At 40.0% G+C, this 26,325-nt stretch overlaps 2 protein-coding genes across 5 annotated transcripts in view; one reads left to right on the forward strand and one right to left on the reverse strand.

The window, feature by feature from the left end:
* Positions 1–1,042: 1,042 nt before the first annotated feature.
* Positions 1,043–10,227, reverse strand: KNOP1 (lysine rich nucleolar protein 1). Of its 2 annotated transcripts, none has more exons than XM_053957084.1 (5): positions 10,191–10,227; positions 7,685–9,041; positions 4,235–4,306; positions 3,691–3,768; positions 1,043–1,360 (listed from the first exon to the last, which is right to left on the reverse strand). In XM_053957084.1, exons 2-5 carry the CDS (start codon positions 9,038–9,040, stop codon positions 1,049–1,051), a joined length of 1,818 nt encoding a protein of 605 aa, XP_053813059.1. In that variant the 5' UTR covers position 9,041; positions 10,191–10,227; the 3' UTR covers positions 1,043–1,048. The 2 variants fall into 2 exon arrangements, with proteins under 2 accessions (XP_053813059.1, XP_053813058.1); XM_053957083.1 differs by lacking the exon at positions 10,191–10,227 and adding an exon at positions 9,501–9,691.
* A 46-nt stretch (positions 10,228–10,273) lies between these two features.
* The window catches only part of IQCK (IQ motif containing K), a 38,629-nt gene continuing 22,577 nt past the window's right edge, over positions 10,274–26,325 (forward strand). The window contains exons 1-6 of one of the 3 annotated variants that reach the window (XM_053957859.1): positions 10,274–10,329; positions 11,701–11,774; positions 12,410–12,524; positions 13,864–13,961; positions 19,357–19,409; positions 19,523–19,600. In XM_053957859.1, coding sequence (XP_053813834.1) covers positions 10,305–10,329; positions 11,701–11,774; positions 12,410–12,524; positions 13,864–13,961; positions 19,357–19,409; positions 19,523–19,600 — 443 coding nt within the window. In that variant the 5' untranslated portion in view covers positions 10,274–10,304. Of the gene's footprint in view, positions 10,330–10,495; positions 10,766–10,790; positions 10,987–11,700; positions 11,779–12,409; positions 12,525–13,863; positions 13,962–19,356; positions 19,410–19,522; positions 19,601–26,325 lie in introns of those variants that run through there. The other 2 variants (XM_053957858.1, XM_053957860.1) reach the window with 2 other exon arrangements.

Genomic DNA, 26,325 nt, shown 5'->3' on the forward strand with positions numbered 1-26,325 from the left:
ATCTATTGCTACTTTTGCTTAGTGGCTTGGTTTTTTTTTTCCTTCCTTGCCAGGCAAGTAGCTGAGGGCTTGAATTCAGCATTTGTTTCAAACCAGAAGAGAAAACAGAACATTAACTACCTGAATTTCAGTGAAACAAGAGCCAAAACCTAGAAGGGCTGGTGGAGGCTGGTGCTGAACACTAAGAGCACTGATGCAAATCAGCATCATGTTGAGATAGTGGTGGCTTAAATGACACTTTAAAGGAGAAGGTTTTCTCCAAGAAGTTTAGACCCTGCAGGAAGAGCATCTTCCTCTTCCCAGATATGGGAATCGATTCATGGCAACCCCTTAAGATGGAGTCTCAGCAGAATTTTCACTTCCTCTCCAGAGTTGCCCAAAATGCATCAGAACCAAGTGCTGTTTTGTTAAGTGTGTTTTCTGCTGGAGGCAGAAAAAGATAGAAAAGCAGTAGTTCTGTTGGTGCTACTCTCCAAAATGCTTATACTTTCATTTTTAGATAACAGCTGCTGATTGAAAATCCAACTGCCAGAACATAGTTCAAATACAGAGGATCTTCAATGCTGTTATTGTAAGGAAGATGTTGGATTTTTAACAATTACTTTCTGAGTTAAAAGTCTGCCCTCATCAAATTTGAGGGCACACCACCAGTGTGTCTTCAAAGTAAAGCACCATCATTTTATACCACTGAATGTAAAAAATGTGAAGATTTAACAGAACAATAAAATCTTTTTGAATCACTTATGATATAGATAAAAGTAAGTTTATTAAATCAGCATTTAAAAAAAATTACTGAATTTCAACTAATTGCAGGCATGGCACACATCTTCAGTCTTTGAAGGAGGCTGTCTCTTGCCTTGCAGAACATGATAAAGGTTTGAAAAACTTACTGTTTGGATGAAGTGAGGACCCAGCTCCGCTGGTATATGCAGTTGAAAACTTGTACTTCAAGTACTTTGTAAACAAAATTTCTTCAGCAGTTTGTTATTTTATTTCAAGTAAACAGATGTAGAAGGCAAAAAAAATTTCACTCTATTACATCTGAGTTTTAATCTTCAAATTTTATAGATCTAGATGAGTACTTGTCTATGTATGCTTTTTTGTTTGCATTAGGCTGAAATCCAAGACCAATTCTTCTGTGTTGCTTCAAGTCCATTGCTTTATCAAACTCCATCTTCAGAGCCTGCTGTAACTTCTCCTCCCCTTCCTGGTTCAGAGCCATGTTTGGTTTGTTTGTAGTTGCTGAGGGACTTTGGATAGGCACAGAACCTTTTTTAAAGCCACCCATCAGTCTAAAAAACTTCCTTTGTTCCTCAGAACTTTTAAAAGTAGCTGTACTCCACTGTCCAAGCTTCGTATCCTGTGAGGCAAAACAAAGTTAACACTAAAATTTAAAAATACCAAGACCAAGGAAGACAATTTCTGGCTGTGCACCATGAGAACAGAACACAAAAGCCTGATGGGGGACAGAGCTGGGAAGCTGTTATTCCATGGGCAGTACCTCTCCAGGGGTGTGGTAAAAGACTGACCTAACTCTGCCTGAGTGCACCTTCATCAGCATTTCAGCCATTTCACCTGGAGCCAGCTTTGAGCTTTGAGAATCTCCTTCCCCTCTGTCCTTAGCAGTCTTGGCTTTCTGCTCCCTCTCTCCTCCAAGAGCCAGAGAGCATCTCTTATTCTAAGAAAACTGTCACACTTAATCCTCTGTCACTTTGCAGGGTTATTTTTTCATTCTCCCTCTGCCTAGTTAGGGAGCTGCTGTTTTCAACAGTGTTTTGTTAGTTGTGGACACTCTTCAATCTGGCTTATAAGCTTTAAGTAATTCTCATCCCACTTTTAAATTTAAGCATTCTCATCCTACTAATTACAACTAATATTGCAAGGGTGCAAACCCAGAGGGCCTCCCCTATCCAACAGGACTAATTCTAGTTCTCTTAAAGCCTCCCCTCCCTTGCAGTTTGCTGTGTTCTTTGTATTTACTGTACTTGCATTTAACTGTACTCTCTGAACTACTTCACCCCTTCAGGATTTTTCTTTTGTCTGCAGATTTTGGCCCCTTTCTGAGGAGGCAATATCCAGCTAAAATGAGATTTCAGCTGTTTGTGGAAAACCCCAGATACACCGTAGGATTTACAGAATTCATGAACTTTTGGTTTACCTAAGAACAGGCTTCATTATTCAAGGGTGTATTTGACTCCTGAGCTATAGCTTTGCAGTCACTTATAAATGTTTTTGGCAGGATTTACTCAGAATTTTTTCTTCAAAATTGGGCATGATATTAAATGGCAGATTATTAATTAAACAGACTAAGCTGGCTACATCAAAGGAAAAAAAAGTGAATTCAGTGGTATGTTTATGTCAGCCTGAAATCCTTCCAACAGAACAGTTGCAGCTTGCATGAAACAGTCATTCTCCAGTAGACAGCCAATGTGACACACAGCATGCTACACAACAGCAGGCAAGCCACAGCAGGGGTTCTTAAGGTAAAAAAATGCAAGGCTGGAGTATCATTCACTATCATAGGCCAGAATGCCTGTATTGAAAGAAAGCTACCCATAATACTTCAGCCTTTTGCCTTGCAAGTTGCTGCACAAGCCCAGTCTGTGACACAGATACATGCACACATCCAGATACACACAAGACACAGATGAATAAATATAACTCCTCCCTTTGCAATGGGAGACAAATGCACAGATACAAATATAATTATGCCTTGTCAAAACTCTGTTTTTAAGTGAGCTGCTGGCAGGCAGTACACCCAGCTTTTGCTGAAGCATTTCCAGCTCACTTTGTGGAGCTGATGAATTAGTTTTCACAGCTTCTATTCTTCTGCATAGTACTAAACAGAGACAGATCAGTGCCAAAGAACTGAGATCTCCTGCCAAGGATGTCATTTTTCTCAATGGCTTCAGACACTATTAGACAGTTGTAGTTCCAGAGCTATGCAGACTCCCTCCCACTATGTTAGATCTACAGAAGTTGTTTTTGGCATTTGTTTGAGGCATATTCCAGCTTTCTAGGCATTCTGGCAGTCCTGCAAAACAACAGAAGCCTGAATTACTAGCAAAGCTTTCTCTCCACCTCAATCTTCTTACCCCTGGCTAAACACTGCAGGAAGTTTCCACTACCTTACTGTGAATCTGTCAGGAGCCAGGCTGAGTAGGATGCAAAAGCAAAGAATCAGGAATCATCTTCCAAAGAGGTGGAGGGAAGATGCAGAAGCCATGAGACTTCTAAATATCACACATGTGTGTTAACAGTTGCCACCCCCTTTACCTTTCCAGGTGTGTCCCTGTTGCTGAATGTGTGCAAATTCTTGCAGGTAAGAAATCAGATACACTTCAGTGACTGCTGCATCCATAGCCCAAAAATTACTTGCATTTCACAGTAAGCAGAAAATGCTTCTGTAGCAATTTTTGATGGCTCATTCTCCAGAGGAACCAGAGAAAATGTTGCTTTTGAGGACTGATGATGGGAATTAGAGCACTGTGCAATGGCAAGGAGCTCACTGCTCAGCTCTCTGTCTCTTGGCATTGGAACAACTTGTTCTATAGCATGACCTGAAATCTGCAGTCAGAAGGAACACTGTTGTACATGAGCCACGTACAAAAAAGAGCACAGTGTTTTTTACAGGAACTTGCCCTGGGAGACAGGATTTCCATCAGGTTGAGGTCCAAACTCATACATTACCTGTCCCACTTTGGAACTGAGAGCCTTGGTTTTGCCAGATTCTCTGTCAATTTCTTCTTGCAGGGCCTGCCGCCTCACCTAGTGTGCAGAAAAATTCCACATGCAGCATAAGACTCTGTGTCCCATGTGTTAAATGGCAATTAATTCACAATGAAATAGTAAGAGGAAAACAAAATAATTAGTTATCTTCAGAATTTCACAAGGATAATTAAAAGTTGCATGGGATCCTTTCACAAACTCAACATGAGAACTGTAATTTTTTAGTGTATGTTAAAAGTGGTTTCTGTATCAGGTAAGTCTAATTTTCTAACTGCCAGCATTGAGAGAGGCACAAAGAAATGAGTCTTTAACTTAGTAAGTTAGTTAGTTCTGACATTGACTGTACATTCTGGACCTAACCCACGCATAAAGCACATTTTAAGCAGAGCTTTATTTAGGGAAATCTAGGCATAGGTAAGCAACAAAGCAGTTTTTAGTATAACTTCCTATGCATATGTTAAATGCTGACTTGCTTTAGATCTTACCCAGTTAGGACAAAGCATACCTTGTCTATGTTAATTTCATCACAGTTTCCTTTCTTTTCCTGCACAACAATTACACCATCATCTAGATGTTCCTGTAAAACAGGAAAAAAGCTTGTATGATTATTTTTATCCATTCTGGTTAATTAGAATTTACACAGCTCTTACCACAAAAGTAGTTACAGTAAGCAATCAGTAGTACTATTCAGGGGTAAGAAGAAATAGTCAGCTCTAAGATGAAAATGCCAATTAAATCTGTGTATTCCTATGGAAAAACCTCACAGAGATTTTCTTCTTTTAATCAAGATAAATGATTTTTAGATTTACACATTAATAGGGACCTGCCAACAACACTGGCACACACAGTAATGTTTGCAGGCAGAGTAATTTCAAATTAAACCATTTTGTAAAAGCTTAAATGTATACTTGAAGAAAGGCACAGAGACAGTGAAAGTTAAAAAAAATAGAAGTTGGGGGTAAAATAAATAAAGCTCTCTGAAACAAAGAAACAAAAGCCAATCAAGAGGCAGCTGCACTGTGCTCCCGTGTGGATGATGGTCCCCAGGGAGCTCCCAGAGTGGAAGGAGCACAGGGAGAGGCAGGACTCATACATGAACTGTCCCCTACAGTGGCAGCCAACAGCACATTATTCCACCTTTGAGAGCAAGGAACAGGCAGCTGATGGAAGAGGCAGAGCAGCTCCTGTAGGAATGGATGGGCTGGATGGCAGGAGGTAAATCTGAGAGTCCACACACAACCAGACCCTGATCACACCTCCACAAAGTGCAGCTCTTCTGCAGCTTTAGCTCCCAGTGACTGCCATGCCTAAACCACTGTCCCCAGCCCTTCTCTTCCAAATTTGTAATTAGGAGAAGCTTTTTGGGCATCCAGCACAATAGGGTAAGTGGTAAGTCCAGGACAGTGGTAAATGAGAGCCATAAGCTTTAGACCAGCCTAGAAAAAGTGGCCAAAGGGAAGATCTATTGATACAGCTATCATAAACCAAGCATGGAACAGCCAGGGAAACGACAAGGAAAAGATTTGTAACATACTTCTGTCAGCAGAACCTGCTGTTACTTTTTTGAGGCTTTGGTTATATTAAAAGCTATCAGTGATTTACCTCATTTTCCAAAGCTACCTTTTATACACTGCTTTAACACACACACACAAGTACATGCACTATTAAAAATGAGAGAACACTGTCTGCAGGAAGGACAGCTCATGCTCTTGGAAGAAAGAAGAAACCAAAAACAGCCCCCAATTTACTTCTAGATGGCCTGGTACTGTCTTTTCAGATCTATTAAAACAAGCAGGTAAACTGTCCTGACAGGACTCTGCAAACAACTGCAGCATATTTTTTCTTTTTTAGCTGGAAGGAGGGAGCACCCCCATCCCTGCTCATTCCCAGCACAGTGCTGACATGTTGAAGGCTACTGAGTGAAAAAAACTACCCCATGGAGGTGTGCCAAGCTTCCTCCAACTTCAGGGAAAAGGAGCACATTCACATGTGGTAGGGTTATGCTGTGTGCTGGCAAACAGCATCAAAGCAGAAACTGAGTCCTCACTCCTCCTCACTGCCCGAGCTGACTGCAGTGGCATCCAAGGAGAAAAACACCAATCACTGACATTAAGTGGGTATCACTCCACATCTTCAAACTTTGCTCTATTACTTGCAGGGCAAGCCAACAGAGGTTTTTCAAGGCATGCAGAGCGTGTGACATGCTGTAGATGAAAACATTTCAAGACTGTGGCACAGTCAAATGCAAGAGCACCTTATCAGCTTTTGTGTTGTGTCTTTTGGCCTGGCAGGAACTAGAACTCACTGGAACTGATTAACTCAGACCTCTCAATCTTCAGATTTTCTTTTGAGTAGTTTTTTATTATTAAAGGAGCTGCCTATGGGAAAGAGGAACAAAACATGCATCACCCTACTCCCTTCTTCTCAACAGTTTGCAAGGTATTTGCTGTGGTTTCCATGTTAACTGGTCATGAAAGTTTACATGTCATTGTAGGGCTTATCTTGCCTCTACACAATGTAAGCAGCTGCAAAATCCATATAATGTCCAACAATCTCAAAAAGGCAATGCCAATTTAATTAGAAAATATATCCAGCAATAAAACCACCTTGTCCTTTTGAAAGGTCAAAAGGAGAAATCCAACTCAAAAGCCCCAAACATCTGCTCACCTCATGACTGATAAGCATACACACTCCCCTCTCAAACCCCTGTGAAAAAAAGCCTGTATCTGGGTCTCCACATGAATCTATATTTAATTATTAGCACTAGACATCAGGCAGCTGCCAGGTTTCCATAGAATTTGAGGAAACTGCATCTGAGTGCATGACAAAGCAAAGCACACCATGAAGTGAGCTTGAAAAGCAGCTCACATTATGGTCTGCTGTGCCCTTAACTTGCAAAAATCTTCAGTGATACCTCCTTAACTAGTGCTTGACATTTAAATAAGCCAAGCATTCAAAATTCTTGATGGAAAGCAACTGGAGTGCAGCTTCCCATTACCTACGGGAATAAAAACAACCTCCTAGTAACTTGCAATGTGCCGTTTTCAAAATTAAGTTTAAGCAGCTAAAAATGCAATAGATACCTACTGATTTTCTGAGCATCTCACAGCTTAATTTCCAATGATAACAGAAGCTGGGCATGTAAGTACTAACTTTTGGCACCCTTAGCTTTAAAATACATTAATCAGATAAAGAAAAAAACGTCTGTATTTCAAATATTTCATCAGTTCATCCCCACGATAATTTTACCTCAGAAATGGCACATACTGCAAGACTCTGGGATGGGACTTCCTTTATCAGTCACTCAGGATACAATCCCAGTTACCCTCAGTTACAATTGATGCAGTTCTTTCATCTATTAATTTTCTTGCATAGATTTACTGTTTTAATTAAAACTGTGTTTTTAGGTCTTTAGTATTTTTCTATCAGAATTGGTATTTCAATGCTCTTGGCCCAGTCTACGCTTAGGATGCTGCCAGGGTTACCACCTGCTCAGGGTAAACGACATGGAATTCAACTCCTGTTTTATGAAGACTGTTGCCACTTTGCTTAGAGCAACTGAACATTTATGACTGTACAAACCCACTTTATTTTGGGGCCAATACTTGCTGCTATTGGTAATATTTACATTTTCACAACTGAAACACTACATGATGACAGCAGCAGGCATCAGTGCTTCCCCACAGGATCAGCCCAGCTGGGGTTTGATCCCTGCATGGGCCCCCCATTTAAGAGCTGGATGTGATGATCCCTGTGGGTCCCTTCCAGCCCAGAATGTCCTGTGGACTACAACATGCTGAGACAGATCAGCTGATCCTGCTTCCCCACACCCAGTGGGGACCCTCAGTGGCCTCAATGTCACCAACACTGAGCAGCCTGCAAAGCAGAAACTGCCCCAAAGGCTTTCAATTCCTCAGCACGAGAGAGCAAAGCTGCCCTCCTCTCTACAACTTACCACTGACCCATTCCATGGTGATTCTGTCTTGATCTTTTTTCCATCTGCTTTTGAACCTGGTTCTCCAGCTAAGTCCTGTGGTGGTACTTTTTTACTTTTTTTGTCACACAGTACAGGATTACTATTGCATAATTCCCCATCCACAGTGTCCCCTGTAACACACTGAGCTCGCTCCATTTCACTCTCTTTGTTCTTCTTATTGCTTTCTAGTATTATTTTAGAAGTGCTTTTAGAAGCACTGTCATTATTTAAAGAAACTTCTGAGTATGTTGTTTCCCTCTCCTTTTTCTTAATCTTCTTCTTTTTCTTCTTACTGACTTCATTATTATCCTTGAAATTCTTCCTGTGTTTCTTTCCAAACAGCTCTTCCTCAAGCTCAACTTCTTGCTGTGCTGGGAGATGCTTATCAGGAATGCTGTGACTGCAGTCTTGCTTATCTTCATAGGTTGGGGAAGAAACAGCTTTTTTTTTCTTCTTCTTCTTCTTCTTCCTCTCTTTGATACACCCAAAGTTCTTAATTTTGTCCTCTTCCTCTCCGCTTCTCAATGTAAATTCCCAGGAATTATGTTTCTTCCTTTTTCTGAAGTCACTTGCAGTGGGGTGACCAGGAACGTGATGCATGTTGTCCTCATTATGTGCCAGTGGTAAAAAGCAGTCAGATTTATCTTTCTTTTTCTTCCTTCTTCTCACACAACTCTCCCCACCATTCTGGGCATTACCTGTGTCATAGTCTTCACCTGTAGAAACTGCTTCTTTTGAAGTGCATTTGTGGGTGTTTTTACAGCCTTTTGCAGATTGCCTTTGTTCACTGTCCTGGATGCCCTCTAACAAAAAACTGCATTTCTTCTTTTTTTTCTTTGTTACTTCACCATCCAATTCCAAATCCAAAGCAGTATTCTTTCTCTTCTTTTTAAAAGAGAATTCATTTTTTTTAGTACCATCTGTGCAATGATTTGAAAGCTCCACATCACTACTCTCATTATTCTCCAAGGAGAAATGACACGGGACTTTATTTTTCTTCTTTTTGATTATTTTAATTTGTTCCTCGGATTCTTCTTGAAGTTGTAAATCCAAATGACCTTTTATATTCACAAAGCTTTCTAAATTATCTTCTCTGAGTAATTCAGAGCCAATTTTCTTCTTCTTTTTCTTATTATTCTTTGGTTGCAATTTGTGTAAGCATTCATCTTTTAAATTTTCCTTTTTCCTTGTCTTTGTTTTTTTCTTGAGATGGCCATTGTCCTCAGTTTTAATGACAGTTTGAACATCTTCCTCAATTTCAATGATAGTCTTCACCTTTTTCTTTTTCTGTACAGGCTCCTCATGAATTTCTTTTCTCTTTTTCTTTATTATCATTCTGAAAAAGGAAGTTAGGATGTTAGCAAACTGCTTCAAAGAGATGATGCAAGTCCTAATCTACTTGGTCTTCCTTTATTCTGAACCCATTCCTGATCTCCCATTGTCCCTGACACTCTTTCTAATTTCAGTCTGCTTTCCATGATAGGGAACCAGAACATACTGACAGACAGACACATGCAGAAAATACTGTTTACTGGGGTGATTATTTTTATCATGTTGTTTAGTGTACCTTGTCTCAGTTTGCAAGGTTCTATTTCTCTGTTTCACAGCAGCAGAGCATAACGTTTTCCCAGAAATACCTACCCTCTAAATACCTCAAAACATATCCGTGTGTATACAGAAATACAATTAGAGCAGTTTTCCAGATACCTGTGACTTTTCACTTAACACTGAACTTCACACCGCTTTACTAATCACTCAGCATTACAAGACCCTTCCAAGGCACCTGAATTATTACCTTAAATTTGCTTTTATCGGTGATTTCTTATCCTTGCTCTCCGTTTCTTTTCTCAGTACACTTACGCCAATGAATTGGTTACAACACCGAAGCCTTTAGCACCCGCTCACTGAGACACTCAGTGATTCCCACCTGGGTTACAACAGCGTCATTGGCGCCCCGTCCAAGCCCGGAAAGAGCCCCAAGCCGAGCACAGCGAGGCACCGCGGGCTCTCGCTGTCTGTGCGGGCCGCCCGCTCAGCCCGTGAGCCCCGTGAGCCCCGGGCTCACCGCGCCCACCCCCGGGCTGCACCCCGGGCAGGGGGTGCCAGCCCGAGCCCCGCTCCGGACCCCGGCCCGGCCCGGCGGCACAGGGACCGGCACGGCCTGGCCCGCATGGGATGCGGTGGCGGAGGGGCCGAGCCGGTCCCTGTAGCGGCCGTGCCGTGCCGGGCCGTGCCCTGTGCCGGGCAGTGCCGGGCCGTGCCGGTCCATGCCCTGTGCCGGGCAGTGCAGTGCCCTGTGCCGGTCCGTGCCCAGTGCCGGTCCGTGCCCAGTGCCGGGCCGGTCTCTGTGCCGGGCCGGTGCGTGCCCTGTGCCGGTCCGTGCCCCGTGCCGGGCAGTGCAGTGCCGTGCCGGTCCCTGTGCCGGTTCGTGCAGTGCCGGGCAGTGCCCTGTGCCGGTCCGTGCCCCGTGCCGTGCGGCGCTCACCTCCCGCGGCCACGTGCAGCCCCGCCGCCGCCCCGGAAGCGATCGCGCCGTGCCCGCCCCGCCCCGCGCGGGCGCTGCCGGAGCCGTTGCCGCGGCAACGCGCGGGACGCGGCCATGGCGGCGGGCGGGCACGGCGCAGGTGGGAGCCCCGGCCCCGGCTCCGCTCCGAGCCCCCCGGGCAGGGGTCCCGCGCTGCCTCCGCCGGCCCTCGGGGCCCTTCAGGCCGCCCCTCCCGGCCGCCCGGCCAGCCCCCGGCCTGGGGCCGCCCGCTCCTCTCAGCGCCGCTGCGGGCCGGGCGCGGGGCTGTGCCCGCCCCACAGAGTGCCCGAAGCCGCCCTGATCCCCACCGGCACCGGGGCCACGAGCGGTTCTGCTCGTGGGCCTTACGTTGTTTTTATTGCCATAACTTCCCGACAGGCGCCCTTTGTGTGTGCTTCTGCTGCAGCCAGCCTGCTCGAGGGTGTCAGGGCCTCTGGTTTGCCCGGCTGTGACCTGCCCCTTGTGCTCTCTGGGTTACCCTGGAACGGAGATGGGTATTACCTCGGGAAAGCAGAGAGGCGGCTGTGTCATTGCTGGTACAAACGTTAAATGAATACAAAACATCTGTTCTCAGAGCACCATTCTGATAGCAAAGCCCCTGGGCTTCTCCCGAGGTCTGAGAACGCTGAGATTGCAAAGCCGGGAGACCAGCACTGCACGTCCCCAGTTCTCCGACGGGGTTATCTTCATTCAGTACTTGTTAACGCCCAAAGCAGGCGTTTTGCACTGAAATGGCCATTTTCAGCGCTGGAGTCAGGTTGGTTGCTCCAAGCCAAGCCTGCAGCACCCGAGGATTTGGTGGTGCCTTCGGCCTCAGTGCAGAGGTGGAGCTGAGCCTGCGGGGTCGGGCTCTCGGGGTCTGCACTGGGGAAGCTGTACGTTTTCTCATATCGAGTTCTTTGCCTTGGTCCTTTATTCTTCTTAGCCTGAGTGTCTCAGTATCCTTGAGGGTCATGTACAGCTTTTAGTTCGTCGATTTTTTTATTTGTTTGTGTAAGTTTATTTGGGTTTTTTGTTTGTTTGTTTTGTTTTGTTTTGTTTTGTTTTCAAAGTGGAGACAGTAATACTTAGCAATGTCCGTGGGACTTAACTGCTTATAGAGGAATCCACTATGAAAAGTAGTCTTGTCTACTAGTGAAAACAGTGGGTAATTCAGTGCAAGCATGTACATTCTACCTATGTTGAAATATTTTGAATTGTTATTTTGATTAAAAACCTTTTTCCCAAAAAAAAGTTCTTTTGTCAGTGAGAACCTTGCACTTGACTTAAAGCTCAAGAGAAGATATGACAAGAGTCTCTTAAGTTCTTGCTTGTTTCAAAATGTTAGATTTCATGATAAACAAATATTTATTGCATACTAACCTTTGTTCTTTCAAACCTAAAAAAATGTTTCAAACCTTTTAAAAATGTTGGTTTAGGAGGAGAATAAATATTTTTAGAGTCTCCTGGTAAATGTTTTTTTTACGTTTAGAGCATGAAGCAGAACAGCCTCAAGTTTCAGATGTTCCTCAATCAAAACAAGATCCTGAATCAAAACAAGGATCAGTGAGTAAGAGTTCAAGTAAAAAAATCTGCATAGAGATGAATTTAAAATATTTTAAACAACTAAATGTGAAAATTAGGTACCCACAGGGTAGACTCATTCATAAAATGAAAACAAAATTATTATTTTTCAAACAACTTCTTTGAACCAACGAATGTAATATTCAAAATAATTGTTTGTATTTAAAACAACTTGGTTAATGCTGACAAGAAAAGTTTATTTTCTTTAAAAGGTGAATGTCAGTACTTCTGAACAATGTGAAAGAGATATTTAAGCTTCTGAGTGGAAAATACTTATTCAGAAAATGCTACCAGAATTAATTTCCAAATAATTACTATTTCATTCAATGGATAAAATGTTTTAAAAATTGTGATAGCTCACCATATTCTATTAAAAGGAGTCATATACCTTCTGTTAGGTTTGGATGATTTTACTGTGTTGGAAACCACAGAAGTTTTTAAAGTGTAATTATATATTTTCAAGGATTCAGAAAATACATAAATAATACAATATTTGAATTAGAAATTATAATTCCATAATTTTTAACTGACCTTGTATTTTTTTTCTGTTTAATTGGTTTGTATGTTTTTGTCTAGTCTGTTGGGGTATTTAGCCAGGATACATTTATTTTGAGCAGGTGCCTTTGGAAGCAGCTATTCCTATGGAACAACTTTTTTCTGCCCCTGCAGCCCAATATCTGCTTCCCATACTGGGGGAAGCTCCCCCTGGAGAACCCCCTGATCCAAAAAAATGTGAGTAGGAGTATATTATCTTGAACCCTGCTGTGATTATTTGTCTTGCATATGGCAAGGATTTGTAATTGATTTAATTTAGAGTGTTAACAGCAACAACAGCTTTGCTTGTGTGACATTTGCATGGTTAGGCCTCTGGTCTGAAAACAGGGAACCAGCTTGGCCACTTGGTCAATGGAAAAAATATCAAATTCTGCATAGCATTGACTAGCTAAGGTAGTTCTGTGCTTTTCTGAATAAGTGACTTTTTATTTAGGCACTTAAATCAGAAATGGCAGGCATTTCTTCCTCTGATTTAATAATGCAAAACTAAGATCAATAGACTAAGTAGACAATTGAATTTGAAACCTGCTGTCAAAATACTGTCTTCACCCATCTGATTACAGACGAGAATGGAAGCAGCTCTGAAGTTTTGTTCTTCCACTTTTATCAGTTCCTATACTTTATAATAAATTTACCAAGCAGCAGTGTGTTTTTATTTTGCGTTTTAGCCATTCATTTTGTCTTCTCTTCCATTCCGTCTTGCTCATTAGGAATTCCTGGTGCAAGTCAGAAGCAATGTTACCCTTGGCTTTTACATAAATAGTGTCCTCCCAATTATGAGCATTTTCTGGCAGTATATGAACCAATTAAAGGTATAAAGCTGAGAATAAATTCAGTGTTTCAGCTGTGTTGCCAGAAGAGAACAGTCCTATGACTTAATCTTTGCTGAGCACACCAAAACCTGAATACTGCCTGAATGGGGAGAGGTGCCAACCCAGACAGCCCCCTGAGAGGGGAAAGGTTGGATACATGGAGTCATGTTAAAATCTCTGAAGGATCTGGCAAGTGTGAAGCAATTTATGACAAAGAAATCACAGCACTAAAATATAACCTTTGGTTTTTCCTCTGTCTAGAAATTCAGTTTTATGACTAACTCTGATAATGCAGATTGTAAAGGGCATGAGATACCAAAGTGGTCTAACTGCAGCAGCACTGAGTTCAGCACAGGCTAATTTCCTCCTGTCAGGGTAAATTAATTCACAGAGCTTTTCACTTCTGTGACTAAACTGCTTCTGGTATCTGAGTTTATTCACTTAAAACTAAATCTGACATCTCTGAGGCACACTGAGTTTGCAGTATTGGCGCACATTTAGTTTGAAATTTACCCAAGTTTGTGTTGTGTTTGTTGAGAAGTGAAGACAGAGCCGTGGCTGTATGTGAAGGGAATGAATCTGCTTTGTCCAAGCTGTGATGGTATTGACAAAATGACTGGTACTGACTTTATGATATCTTATGGTGGTGTTTTTGTGAAATCCAAGTGCTTAGCTGTAAGTGAAGGCTGTCCTGTTTTGCTCAGGCTCTCCTCGAGAATATTTGGAGTTTTACATCTTCCCAGTGCTCTTACCAGGACTGGCTGCGCTTCTGCATGAGGCAGAGAAGGAGAAGTGTTTTGAGGTTAGTTTGTAGTTTTCATTTCAAATCACTGGCAGGAAGCTACAGCCTTTTTGTTTCACAGGCAGTATTTTTAAAATTTGGTCTTTTGCAAGAAAACCATCCACAATAATATGATATAACATAGCATGGGTTTTTTTGGGTCTGGCTTTAAATGTTATTTTCTCCAGTAATTCAGAACAGATTACATTCTACATGAACTTGATCATTATGACAATCTCTAGCTCTCTACAAATCCTCCTTAAATATCTGATTGTATCTAACCTAAATAGTGTTGTGTTTTAGAGGAACAGGCTATCTTTCACATTAATACATTTCACTCATTTGAGGGTGATGTACAGGACTTGAATTTTACTTTGTGACTCAATAATTTTTGCTGGTCTGGCATTGTAATAGAGAAAAATTTTCTATTTTAGCTTGTTTTTCTCTGTAAATTCCATTTAACTGGAAGACAGGGTATCCGGCATTATTAAGCTTATAAAAATGCAGATTTAAAAATAATTGTTTGCTACATGTGTTTTTATAAATTTGTTTTCAGTGTATGTCTAGAGAGACATTCCTCACTGTCTATAGGGAATGCTTAAAAACCCACCAGGAGTGGTGCAAAATAAAGCATAAATACATTCCTCATTGTATCACTGCAGCCTAGCAGAGCCCCAGCAATAGCTTAGGTATTGGGAGCTGGGAGGATTCCCATCATTTCTGCTGTTTTCTCAAACCATGGCAATTTGAATTTCAGATCCAAACCTGTACATTTAATACCAGTTATTTCAATTTTTTCTCAGTCTTCACAAAATTTCTGTGTGTCTATAACCTGATGGATTTACATGTGTGTCTATGTATCTATAAGCTGTAATGAATCCAGGTGAAATAGGAAAATGGTTCATTGATATGACATCTGTCTGTCATTCCTGCCATCACATTTACATTACCCAGCCAAGAACAGATTGAACATATATATTATTCATCACATTTTTAATAAAATCTATTTTGATTCTTTTTGGCTTTTTTTGGAAGCATGTAACCTTTAGGAGAAAGGCATGTCCTACAAATGGTTTAAAATACAGGCTTTAATAGGTGTTAACTATTTCTGAAGGCAATAAAACTTAAATACAAAAATATTTTAAAAATATTGAAATTCTTAGAAATAGTTCTGTTTAAAACTCAGAATAAAGCTAAGGTTACTTTGTCTATTTTTAATCTGAGAAATTTTGCAGATCTTCAGTGGTATATGAGAAAGTTTATATGCTGAAAATGGATTTTGTATGGGTCTCTATGCTGCTTTGTAGAAAACTACTAAAAGCAATTATTTTCTAATGTATAGAAACTTGATAAAAATGAGTTCAGCTTATCGAAAACACACTTATATGAAGAGATGGCCTGGTACTGGGGAGCCAAGCTCAGGAAAGCAAGCTGAGGTCAGGGGATAGTTTTCCACTGTGACCTCATTTCTTCCTCCTTTTGAACAATAACTAGGAAAACAATAGCTCTTGATGCTTGCCATATAACTGAATATTTATGTTCTTTTCCATTGTTGTCCAGGTGCTTGAACTTGTACATTCTGTTTCCTTATCTGGCATAAATATGTGATTTTTAGTTATTCTTTAGTTGGTAAGAAATATGTTGTTATGTATGGATTTGGAGGGAAAAAACCCCAATTGCTATAATTTCTGTTAAAATGGCTAATGAAATAACTTGAACTGAGTGTTCGGATCAAAAGCAGAATCCTTACAAACCCAAAGGGAACAGGGAGAAAGGATCTTGTGATAAACACATTAGAGTACAGCTTCCAAAAATAAGAGGACAACAAAGATTCAAAAGATTCATGGAGTTCATGAGGCAACAGGACATGAAGAAGATTAATTGTGATGAAGCTAACAGAAATCATGAAGGATGAGAATACTGGGTTTGAATTCTGGCTAGACATGAGTCACTAAAGGCTGTAAAGGGCACCTGTACAGAATAAACCAGTGGAAGATAAATGGAAGAAGCACTGGAAGGAAGGGAGGAATACTCAGACTGACTGCAATCAGTGCTGAATGAGCCCCAGAGAAGAGAGAGGGAATGGTGAGAGAGAATGAAGAGTGGGATTTTGATGAGAGGGACTAAAGGTTTTCATGTTTTGAAAGGAAATTAGGATGAATGAGAAGAGAAGGAAAAGTTAAATAGGAGAGCTTTTGAGCAATTGATATTGTGTTAAGGAAATCAGATCCTGGGGCCAACAGGGGAATTCAAGGGAGAGATCAGAGAAGGTGCATCCATGTCTGGAGAGGAAGAATTGTACAGTCACTTGGGAAAGTCAGGAAAGGGAAATGGTTATGCTGGAAGCAGGGATTTGTGTAGTAAAGATCTTTTTTGAAAGGTGATAAAGAAACATAACAATTTATACATCTAATTTAAAATGGGCTCTCTTGCATTATGTGATGCATACAAACAATCTGAAAAGCTAAAGCCTAGAAAAACCACCAGCTGCTAGATATATGTGCAGACTTCAAACTGACATAAATATGAGAACAGTCTGCAGAAGCTTCATTTTTAAATTAGAGATGAAAGAAACCTATTAGGTTGCCCAGTGTATTCCCTCACTGTTTTTTTTTTCCTACCATAAGTTCTCCTGTGTTTTATCCCATCTGCTGTCAAATGCCTACAGGGGAAAGACTATTTTCTTAAATCTTTTCTTTCATGAGAACCAACTAATGCATTCATTTTTCAGCATTAAACTGAACAATGTATAAATGTTTTTATTAGAATAACTCTGACTTTTCTTTCTAGTTAGCTATCACAGAAGGAGGAAGTTGTATCAGGCTCTGTAATGGAATATATTTAAAATTATGATAGATCAGGGAAAGGGAATGGAAAAAGGTTTCCTAATGACTTTGCCATCTTCTGATCACCAGTATATTTTCATGATTTTTACCAAGCACATCATATTTAAACTGAAAAATGGAAAATGAATTCTGAATATCAATAATTTATAAACACATCTGCAGGTTAACAATGCACATTGTACAGATATTTCCTGTTTTCTATCCGGATTCATGCAGCATAGGAGGAATGTGTCAAAGGCAGGTCAATTTATGTAATTTTTTCCCTTTATAAATATTGACTGCTGTGCAACTAATGATTTAATTCAGTAGCAAAATAAACTGTTTCCTGGCAAGGAAAATAAAATAAAAAATATTCAGCTTGATTGAATTCCTCTCTGCTAAGTTCACTGCCTCTAACAAGGATAAAACAAGATAAATTTGATCACTTTGGTGATGGCTGTTTTGAGAACCCTGTTCTGATAATTTTTTCCCATTGCAAAGGAAAAGCAATTTATTTAAAACAGATTAAATTACAACTGCTAGATTAAATCAAATTTTGTTGTCAAAGTGTAGAATTTATTCTCTGAAACAATTCCCTAAGTAATGGGACCCATTTTCATCCTGTGATTGAAAATAGCTGTACAGTGACGATCAGACACTGCTGCTTGCTTACAGATTCTGTGCAAGTCAAGATTTGTCCATTTAACATTTGAAGTGACTCATAGAAAGCTCTGCAGTGAAGGTATTGGTCTCTTAAAGTTTAGGTGTTGGGCTTCTTGGAACAGCATTTGGTATTAGCATAAGTGTGAAAATTGCATGAGGATCTGTGTTTTTTCTCAGCCAAGCACTTAATGGACCCCAAAGCTTTAGTTGTCACAAAACAGATCATAAAGGCACATATGGCTCAAGATTAATAATTGTTTTATGATGATCTCATATTCTGCTGTTCTTCTGCTTTCTTTTTTTAAAAGCTCTCTCTCTTTTTTTTTTTTTTTTTCTGTTGGAGTCAGACTGTATTTCTACCAAGGGTAAGATTCTCCTAGAAAATTAAAAGCTTTCCTGGGTATCCTGTAGGACTGCCCTGCAGTCCAGCACTAAATTTCACACTTGTCATCCCCCAGCTATGAGACTGCCCTGTGTTCTTCCCTGAGCAGTCAGCACCTCACACGATGTTCCTCTTCCACTTCACCTGTGGCTGACCCCCAAATGATGACATATACCATGAACTGAAAGAATTATACTATGTAGAACATTTTTTCCTGCCTCTCTGTTCACATCTGAGGATAATGCATAGAATAAAATAATTTTTCATGCATTAGATTTTCAATTACATGTTTATTGTATTTTCCTTAGCAAGTGGTAGTAGTATCTTAACTTCTTACATTTTAATCAATACTTCAGCCTCTTTTGTGACATTAAGCAGTTTCACAAAAGCTTTTGACCAGTGTGAATTGTTCTCCTAAGATGCAATTATTACAGCTGAATCTCCTGTTTGACAGGGCAAGTGTTGGGATGGGAGCTCAGCTTGCTTTTTTAGCTCAATGGCTGCTATTGTGATGAAGCACTTGGTGCCCCGCGGCTGCAGGGGCTCGATGTCTTTTAGGGTTCACTGTGACTGCGTGCATCCAGGGCACATCTCATGTCAGAGGGGTTCTGAAGCTGCTGATCAAGCTCTTCTGTTATTCCAACCAGAACTCCATGTTCTGTTCTCCACATTATGGTTACTGTGGTTTGTGATAAGCAGAATTAGCACCTGTATCATTTATACATTCTGTCAAGATGGAATGCCAGAGGAAATGCTTTTAAAAAAATTATTTCCTAATCCATTCTGGCTTTATCAAAATTCAGGCTCTGAATGGCTGGCTGTGGTACTGGCTGCTCGAGTCCCTAAGGACAACCTGCTGCAAAACATTTTGAAAAATCCTCTTTGTTGCTTAAGATTGGGAACTGGGAGCAAAGGGCACAAATGTTTTGCTGTGAAGCTCCAGGTTTTGAACTTTTTACCTGGTTCTCTGTGATGTCCATGGTTTCTGTGGCTGTGGACAGACAAAAGCCTTCCTTTGGTTTTGCCTTCCTTTCGGACCACCCAGCAGATGATTTGGTCAGAGCAGCCATACAATACTCTGCCTGTGGGTATTCACAACATCTTCAAGCTGGTTCCATGCAGGAAGAAACAATATCCAATCAATGTTCCCTCTGTCTTTTGGAAGAAATGAAGTATTTTGAGTATGATAATAGAACTTTAAACAAAATGGCAAGGAATTTACAACATATTTTCATGTATGAATGAGTTCTGTTAATTTCTTCACAATGACATTGCCCCTTAGAGCACCATTCAGAGATCTTTGTTCTAGATATACTGCAGCAAATATCAAGATAATATATGTAGAATTTTATCACTCGTCGTTTGTCTTGAAATCATTCCACAAAATTTCTAAAGTTTTGGCTGAACCACTGACTGTTGGCAGTAGCAGTAAAGCATAGACAGAGTAATGTACTGTATATTTTATTTAATAAAAGCAGCCAATTTATCTTAAGCATATGACCAATCCAAAGATAATAAATAATTTGAAACTTTCTTCTGTCTTCAGGGAAAAAGAACCACATTTATTCCCTCTGATTTCCTAACTGAGTGGTTATACAAGTAAGTTAATCATGTTTTTTGCTACTAAGTATGTTCAGTGATTCCAAGGCACTAATTTGCAAATTGAATAGCTGAAATTTAAATTAATATGAGTTGTTTTCCCTTTTCTTTAGCAAGAATCCAAAGAGGAAAGATGAGTCATTCACAGAATTGTTTTCCATTCCTTTTGTTAAGGACTGGCTAAAGGACCAGTAAGTTATTGCAGTACTCAGAATAATTTTTTTCTCCTTTTATTCTTTTGCCTCTGCTATCCCAAAAAAGTAATAGAGCCTCAATATGTTGCAGCTGTGACCTCAAAAATGCCCTTTACTGTGTGCAACAAAGAACTATGTGATCGTTTCTAACTGGCCAGTGTATTACTTACAAGGTATTTTGTACCAGAATTGTTCACAGATAAATTAATTTTGAATTCCTAAGCATTTTAATTGTAGAATGCAGGAGATTTTAATAGTCTGGTAGTATTATGAACATCTTTGAATTAAGGAGTAAAGCAATATTTTCAGTGCTGCTTTCTCCTATGGAAATCTTAGAGAGTATAGTCAAGAAATTCTTTTCTAACTGTAAGCAGCTGCTTTCAAAATACCTGTAACAATCCTTGGCATCAGGATGCATTTCTGCAGACATTTATGACTTTGAGAAATGAGCACTTCTTTTTGGCAATCCCAATCATATATTCCTTGTTATTTTATTCGAACCAAACAGCACAATAGTTTTGAAAGAAATGCTACTGTCCTTGAGACTGCATTTACTTTAAAATACAGCTGCTGTGTGAGAAAAGCAAAGGATTGGTCCACAGTGAGGGAATAAGAAACTAAGAGAGGTCAGATTTTAAAGAAAAATTTCAATTTGAAAATTTAACTGGAATCTGGATTGATAATTGGCGAAAACATAGAGATTAATATCTTTGTAGATACATTTACTTTGTTACATGATGTAAGTGGAAATAATTGAACTTTTTTCAATTCTTCATGTGTGACACTTGTGAAGCGATACGCGGAATAAATAAATAGACTCCATAACCTGGAGTAGTTATGAAGTGGGTGTGTATGTCAGCACCCAGCACAAGTGAGATAGCTCTCCAAAACCTGTGCCCTGAGCTTCAGTCTGACCCACACCTTTATTCTCAAAGATGCTCCATATGCAATACATTGCACAACTTTTTCATGCATATTCAACCCCTGGCCCCGCCTGTCCTCGCCTCTCATGCTAAATGAGTCCACGCCCTTCTGGGCACGCGTGGTTTGCTGTGGTGGTCGCACGGGGGTCTCTCGGTGGTCCTGAGGCTGAAGATTGTGGTCTTCCTCATGACTGAACTTTTGAACTTTTCCTCACTGCACGTGTGCTTTTGGTCCTTTGGTGCTTATCTGAGTACATCTGTCAGTCTTGATAAGCTTAGAGACAGAGGAGCTTCTTTATCTGGGTTCTTTGCCTCTTCTGGTATTGTTCTTTATGCAAGAAGCTTTAGAAATTTGCATTTTCCTATGCCCTTCGTACCAGGCAGAGGTTTCTTAAGTAAAAAGTTAAAATTCAATACATAACTCTACAAGCTAAATTATAAATGCTTAATTCATTTTGTTAACTTAACTCCAAAAATCTCTGTTTCACTTGGAACCTTGAGACCCTAATGGAGCAAGAGGAAAGCTCCTTATCACAGGTCTTTGTGGATAAGCTGGCAATTGTGTCCAAAGGGCTAACTTTGGTTCCCTGAGAGGTGGTCATGTGGTCAGAGCTGTGTAGGACATTTCTGCAGTACAAGACCCCTTTGGAGAATGACCCATTTCACCTCAACTCTGGTACTTTCAGCCATCGTGCTGTCCTGGCGCTGCTGTTCAAACCTGCCTCTGGTGGGACACATCTGTTTCATTCTGTCAAACACAGTTCTTGCCAACAAGACGCCCATTTAAGGCTGTGGTTTAGTGCTTTGTAAAGTGAGCATGAACTGCAGCCTGGCTGTTGTACCCATTTCTTAGCACACAGAAGAGCCCTTGGCCGGTACGGCAGTTTTGGTACCGTGGGTTTGTGAGGATGGATGTTTGTACCAAAGATAAAATCTTTAAGGTCACAGTTTTTCAAACATTTCTCTTGGAGTTGAACAAAACGTTCCCTGCTATCTCCTGTTCTTCACCCCAACCTGCTTGTAGGTACCCTAATACCACCTTGTGTGCTTGGTAGGGTGCTTGATTATTCTGATCAGGGCCCTACTCTGAGTTAGGAGTCTCTCTGCCAAAATGTGTGAGGAGGGTTTGTACAGCTATTGAAAACAGATCATTTCTCCAGTCTGCTTCACCTTGGAGAGTGGCAAACCTGTGTATTGGCACAAACAAAGGATTAAAATGAAAGGCTCAGGGCAAGGTGAATAGAACACATGAGCTGCTAAGATAGAGAGGTGGTGGCAGGAACTGCTTAAGTCAGCTTTGCCAACAAGAGAAATACACTGTGGAATCACAGCCTGGATGACTCATAGCTTCTGTTAGTGGTGGTGCTCCTAAATAACGTAGTGACATCTCCACAAGGACACTGGAGTGTCAGAGTCCTACTTAAGTTGATACCATTCATCTTAAATCCTCTAAACAAGTAGGCCCTTAAAATAATAATTATTAAAATTATTATTAAATAACTACTTTTAGTGATCTTATCCTAAAATTACAGATTTAAAAAATGCTGCTTCTGAAGTGAATATTATTGGAGCAAAGTGAAAGGCTGCAATATTAAATAAGAATAAAAAAAAGAGAATTTATTATTATGTCCTGGATATGTCACAAATAGTTTATTGTTCTATCCTTCCAGCTATCACACTTAAAATGTAATTGATTCTATGGGTTTTTTTTGTCATTTCCATTTCTATTTTTAAAGGAGTTTTAATTTCTTTTTAACAGGATTAAGAATATATAAGAGACAATGTTCTAAAAAGTGCTAGTCAAATTTTGATGGCAAGCATCCTTATCCCAACTGTTTAGATGGATTTATCAGTGCCAAGCAGTCTTAATGCTTAAAAAAACCACCAAAACAAAAAACCCCCAGAGGACTATTGTTTTTGTTCTATCCGGGATGCAGGTTTTTTTTTAATATATTCCATACTTGAGTATGACTTTTTTGGCTCTCCTCCAGTGCCTCCAGTTTCTTCTTTGAAGTTCATTTTTTTTTTTTTTTTTAAGAATAGTCAAAGCCACAGTCTTATGAGCTTCACTTTCTGCGCAATCCATTTCTAAATGAGATCTTGCAGCCTACTTTTCCCTAATATGGAGACCTAAATGCTGCACTGGTTTTCAGAATTTTAGCTGCAAACCTTGTACCTTCAAAATAGTTTTTGTAGGTGAAAGAGCTTGTAAAATTTGAATTTGTTTCCAGCTTTAGTGTAATAATAGCTGTGACATCTTAGTATAGGTACCTTGTCTTCCACTGAGTTCTGCATGTTACCAGTAGTGCTGACAAAATATTCCATCCCTTGGGAATCTTCAATTCCCCAAGCAGATTTCAAAAGCAATAGAAGGAGCAGCTTCAGTGCTGACTGGTAATCCCCATGTCACATGCCAGACATTTCTGTTGCCTTAAAGGACAGCTGCACCTTTCAGAGGGCAGGAAAGTGGAGTGTGAACACAAAACCAGCACACGTTTGTTGGGCACTTGCTGGGTTAGAAACTGATGTACCTGTTCCTCCATTCGAGGCTGCTGAAAGAACCAAGTGAAGAAATAGAATTAGAGCTGGGGATGTTTTGTAATCCAATAAATATGCTAATGAGCATCACAGTTGCCTTTTGTCAGCATTTTCCAGTGGTGTTTCTGGTTGAACAGCACTGAAGCTCAGTTGCAAGTACTGTGTACTGAGTCGGGGCCAGGGAAAGCCAGTGAGCTCTGATTATGCTCTGATCCCTCTGAAATTTTACTTTTCTGGCATAGATAGTCTGAGTAACATGGCAGCATCATTTCCCAACCTTCTTTAGCATATTAATGAAAAAAATAGGAAGAAACCAATAAGACATTGTTCCTCTGCTCTGAGAAACTGTGATATCATAAAAACCTCTCATGTAAATTTAATAATATGATAGTATTGTTCAACATAACCCTCGACCTTACATGCAACAAGAGAGAGTGGTATATGGTATATGCACCTATGTTAGAACAAGCATAAGTATTTTCTGGCTTTTGAAGTTCAGAAAAAAAGTAATTCACAAGATTTTTTTTAATCTGCATTTTCTTATTTTTTATTAGAGATATTTACTTGCTACCCAGTTCTGAAGGACACATTTCCTGGTTTAATCTATCTGTGTGTACCAAAACAAGTGTACAGACACAGAGAAAATAACTTTATCATGGCTTTACTGAAGTGGGCAGCTAAGATATAAACGATTACTAAATTTGGAGTAGTGGCTTTTTGCCAAATATCTCTATACACATATATATACATTGCTTATTCTTTTTGTCCCTCCCCCAGATATTTTAATTGGGTGAAGTCTGCTGGTCTCAGCTGCCTTTACAGTTGACTTCATTGTCAGCTCTCAGATGGCCAATAGGGGTAATTTTGCACGGGTGACTGATTTTTTTTCTTTCCATAGTATGCCCAGTTTCTACAGGCTGTGTTTTCTGCACACTGCTATATTTCATTGGTTTGTGTCTAATCCAGCCATGTTTGGAGTATGCTTGATTTACCTTATATTTTCTTCTTTCATTTTCTTTAATAATTTGAGTTTTAAATAACATTTTCTTGTAATAATAGGAAGTCCAACAAATACATCTCTGTGGATGTTATTCTGTGTGTTTCCAAGTAAAAATTGCCGTTCAAGTAATATGGCAGAATTCAGGTTAACAAAGGAGAAATTTTGAAAGACTGCAGAAATTTTCTGTGTAAAATATTTATATTTTGTAGTGGTGCTTTATGGGGTTGAAGACGTTATGGCTGTAATATCTGATGCATTAAAAATGCTTTGATTTATGTAAAGGTTGTCAAAATGGCAATGAGAAAACTGAAAACTTATTAGTGCTTTGTGACATCTTCCTAATGTTGCTGTTGGAGCACTAAGGGGAGTTTTTCATGTTTTCAGCTTACAAAGTCTGACCCAAAGTACACAAACATCGATGGGAATTTTCCCGTTGACATGAGTGGCCTTTGGAACAGGTCCATGTTTGGTTTCCTTCAGTCCAGGCCCACAGACACTCTCACAGACTACATAAATATTGGTCCTACGAGAGAGAAAGCTGAGGCAATGCTTTGTGACTTCCAAAATATGTGGCAACTATGCAAGCACAGGAGGGCTGAGCTGGAGCATTAAAGTGGGCACGTCCTCCCAAGGAGAGCCTATGGAGACAAGAAATCCATTGTAATTTTCAGACAGAACTGAAGACAAAAAATTCTTGCTCTGCTATTTTTTGGCATGTTCTCATTGCAAAGACTTCTTGCTGTGTTTCCTCTAATTCCTCTGGCATTCTGGTTACAAATCACCTGTTCTGCCTCAGTCTCCTGTTGGTTACATGACTCTGCCTCCCCACATAACAGCTTTCTCATGTTAGTTCCACACTCTCTTTTCTTCATTATAAATAGATAAGCAAGTATATAAATAGTTGGTATGTGTCTAGCAGTTAATGCATATTATCACTATGGTCACTTTGATAACACTGCCAAATGTATTTATAACATTTTAAAATTCAATTCACTATTGACAGTGTAAAGGACCTTTTATTAGGACAAGATGATAGAGAAGAAGAGTTGAGACTCCTGCTAACTAGCAGGAGTCACACTTTAAGATGTCTACTTGGTTGCAGTTCCTCTTTTAAGAAGTTTAAATTTGGTTATTCTCATATTTACAATCCTTTAAAAATGTACTCTCCATATAGTGCACTGAAGTGTTTTCTTGTATATTGTATGGAATTTTTTTTCTCAAATACTAATAATCTTATTCTTGTGCATTTAGATTGTTGCAAAAGAAAACTAGTGATTAGGAATTTATTTCTGACTATGGAATAGTTGTAGTAATACTGAAAATGTCACAAAGAAAGGTCTCAGTTCACACTCTGTTTGACCTGTGAAAATGTTCCAGGATACTTTTGTCAAGTGTCTGTGGGAATATTTCCCTGGAACTCTGAGAGGCTCATACACTGCCTGTGTAATATTTGATCAATATATGTAATTGATTTTAAATACCAGGTCAGATTAATCAGTATTTCAGTGTCTTGATTGCTCATGAACCACCATTTTCCTGCTTTTTGGGTAAATGACCTTAGTAGTATTTGTAAGCAGAGATTTTTGAGACATTTATATTGTATCAAAACAATACTTTTTCATTATTGCACACTTTCGGGGATCTGGATAGGCATGTAAGACGAAAGACCTAAAGAAGGCAGTTGTTACTGTCGTGTTTCTAGATTCTATGATTAGGAATAAGAAATACTGCAAATATGAAAGATAAGTACTTTGAGAAATTTCCATCAGAGTTTTTTTGGTTATTCAGACCAGCACGTGATTTTTTTTGTGTATTTCCTGAGACAAAGCCTTTCTCAGAATCCTTTTATGAAGAGTTATGCAGATCACCGTGGTCATTTACTTGTGTGTATTATATTTACCCCTGTTCTGTGGTCTGTTCCTTTAGATTATGAATTTTTTCAGTAACTCTGTCATTTGCCTCTGTTTGTACATGATCTAAATATTCAACAACAATTACCATCACAATCAAGCTAAAGGTGAATGTCGCTGTGGCCACTGTATTGAAACGCAGGAGGCCTCATCCTTTGCATTAGGGTCACTTCAGTATTTCTAGAGAAGAGCTTTCTAAAAGCAGAGAGGAGCCCAGGCCATTCCATGGCTGCACCTGGAGGTTCCACCCTCACCTGTACCAGGAGCCCCAGGACTGCTGCTCTCTGCAGGCACCCAGCTCTGAGGCTGCTGCTTAGATGTGAGCCTTGTCTGCTGCTGTTAGGGGACAGA

Source organism: Vidua chalybeata, chromosome 16 (genome assembly GCF_026979565.1).
Source record: "Vidua chalybeata isolate OUT-0048 chromosome 16, bVidCha1 merged haplotype, whole genome shotgun sequence".
Taxonomy (NCBI): domain Eukaryota; kingdom Metazoa; phylum Chordata; class Aves; order Passeriformes; family Viduidae; genus Vidua; species Vidua chalybeata.

What these genes read in the sequence shown, in the direction of transcription:
- KNOP1 (XM_053957084.1), bottom strand. Translation starts at nt 9,040, where the DNA reads ATGATAATAAAGAAAAAGAGAAAAGAAATTCATGAGGAGCCTGTACAG. An exon ending in CACCATGGAATGGGTCAGTG is followed by an intron (nt 4,307 to 7,684) that starts GTAAGTTGTAGA and finishes CCTGTTTTACAG; the next exon opens with GAACATCTAGATGATGGTGT. An exon ending in TCAGTTCCAAAGTGGGACAG is followed by an intron (nt 1,361 to 3,690) that starts GTAATGTATGAG and finishes TTTGCCTCACAG; the next exon opens with GATACGAAGCTTGGACAGTG.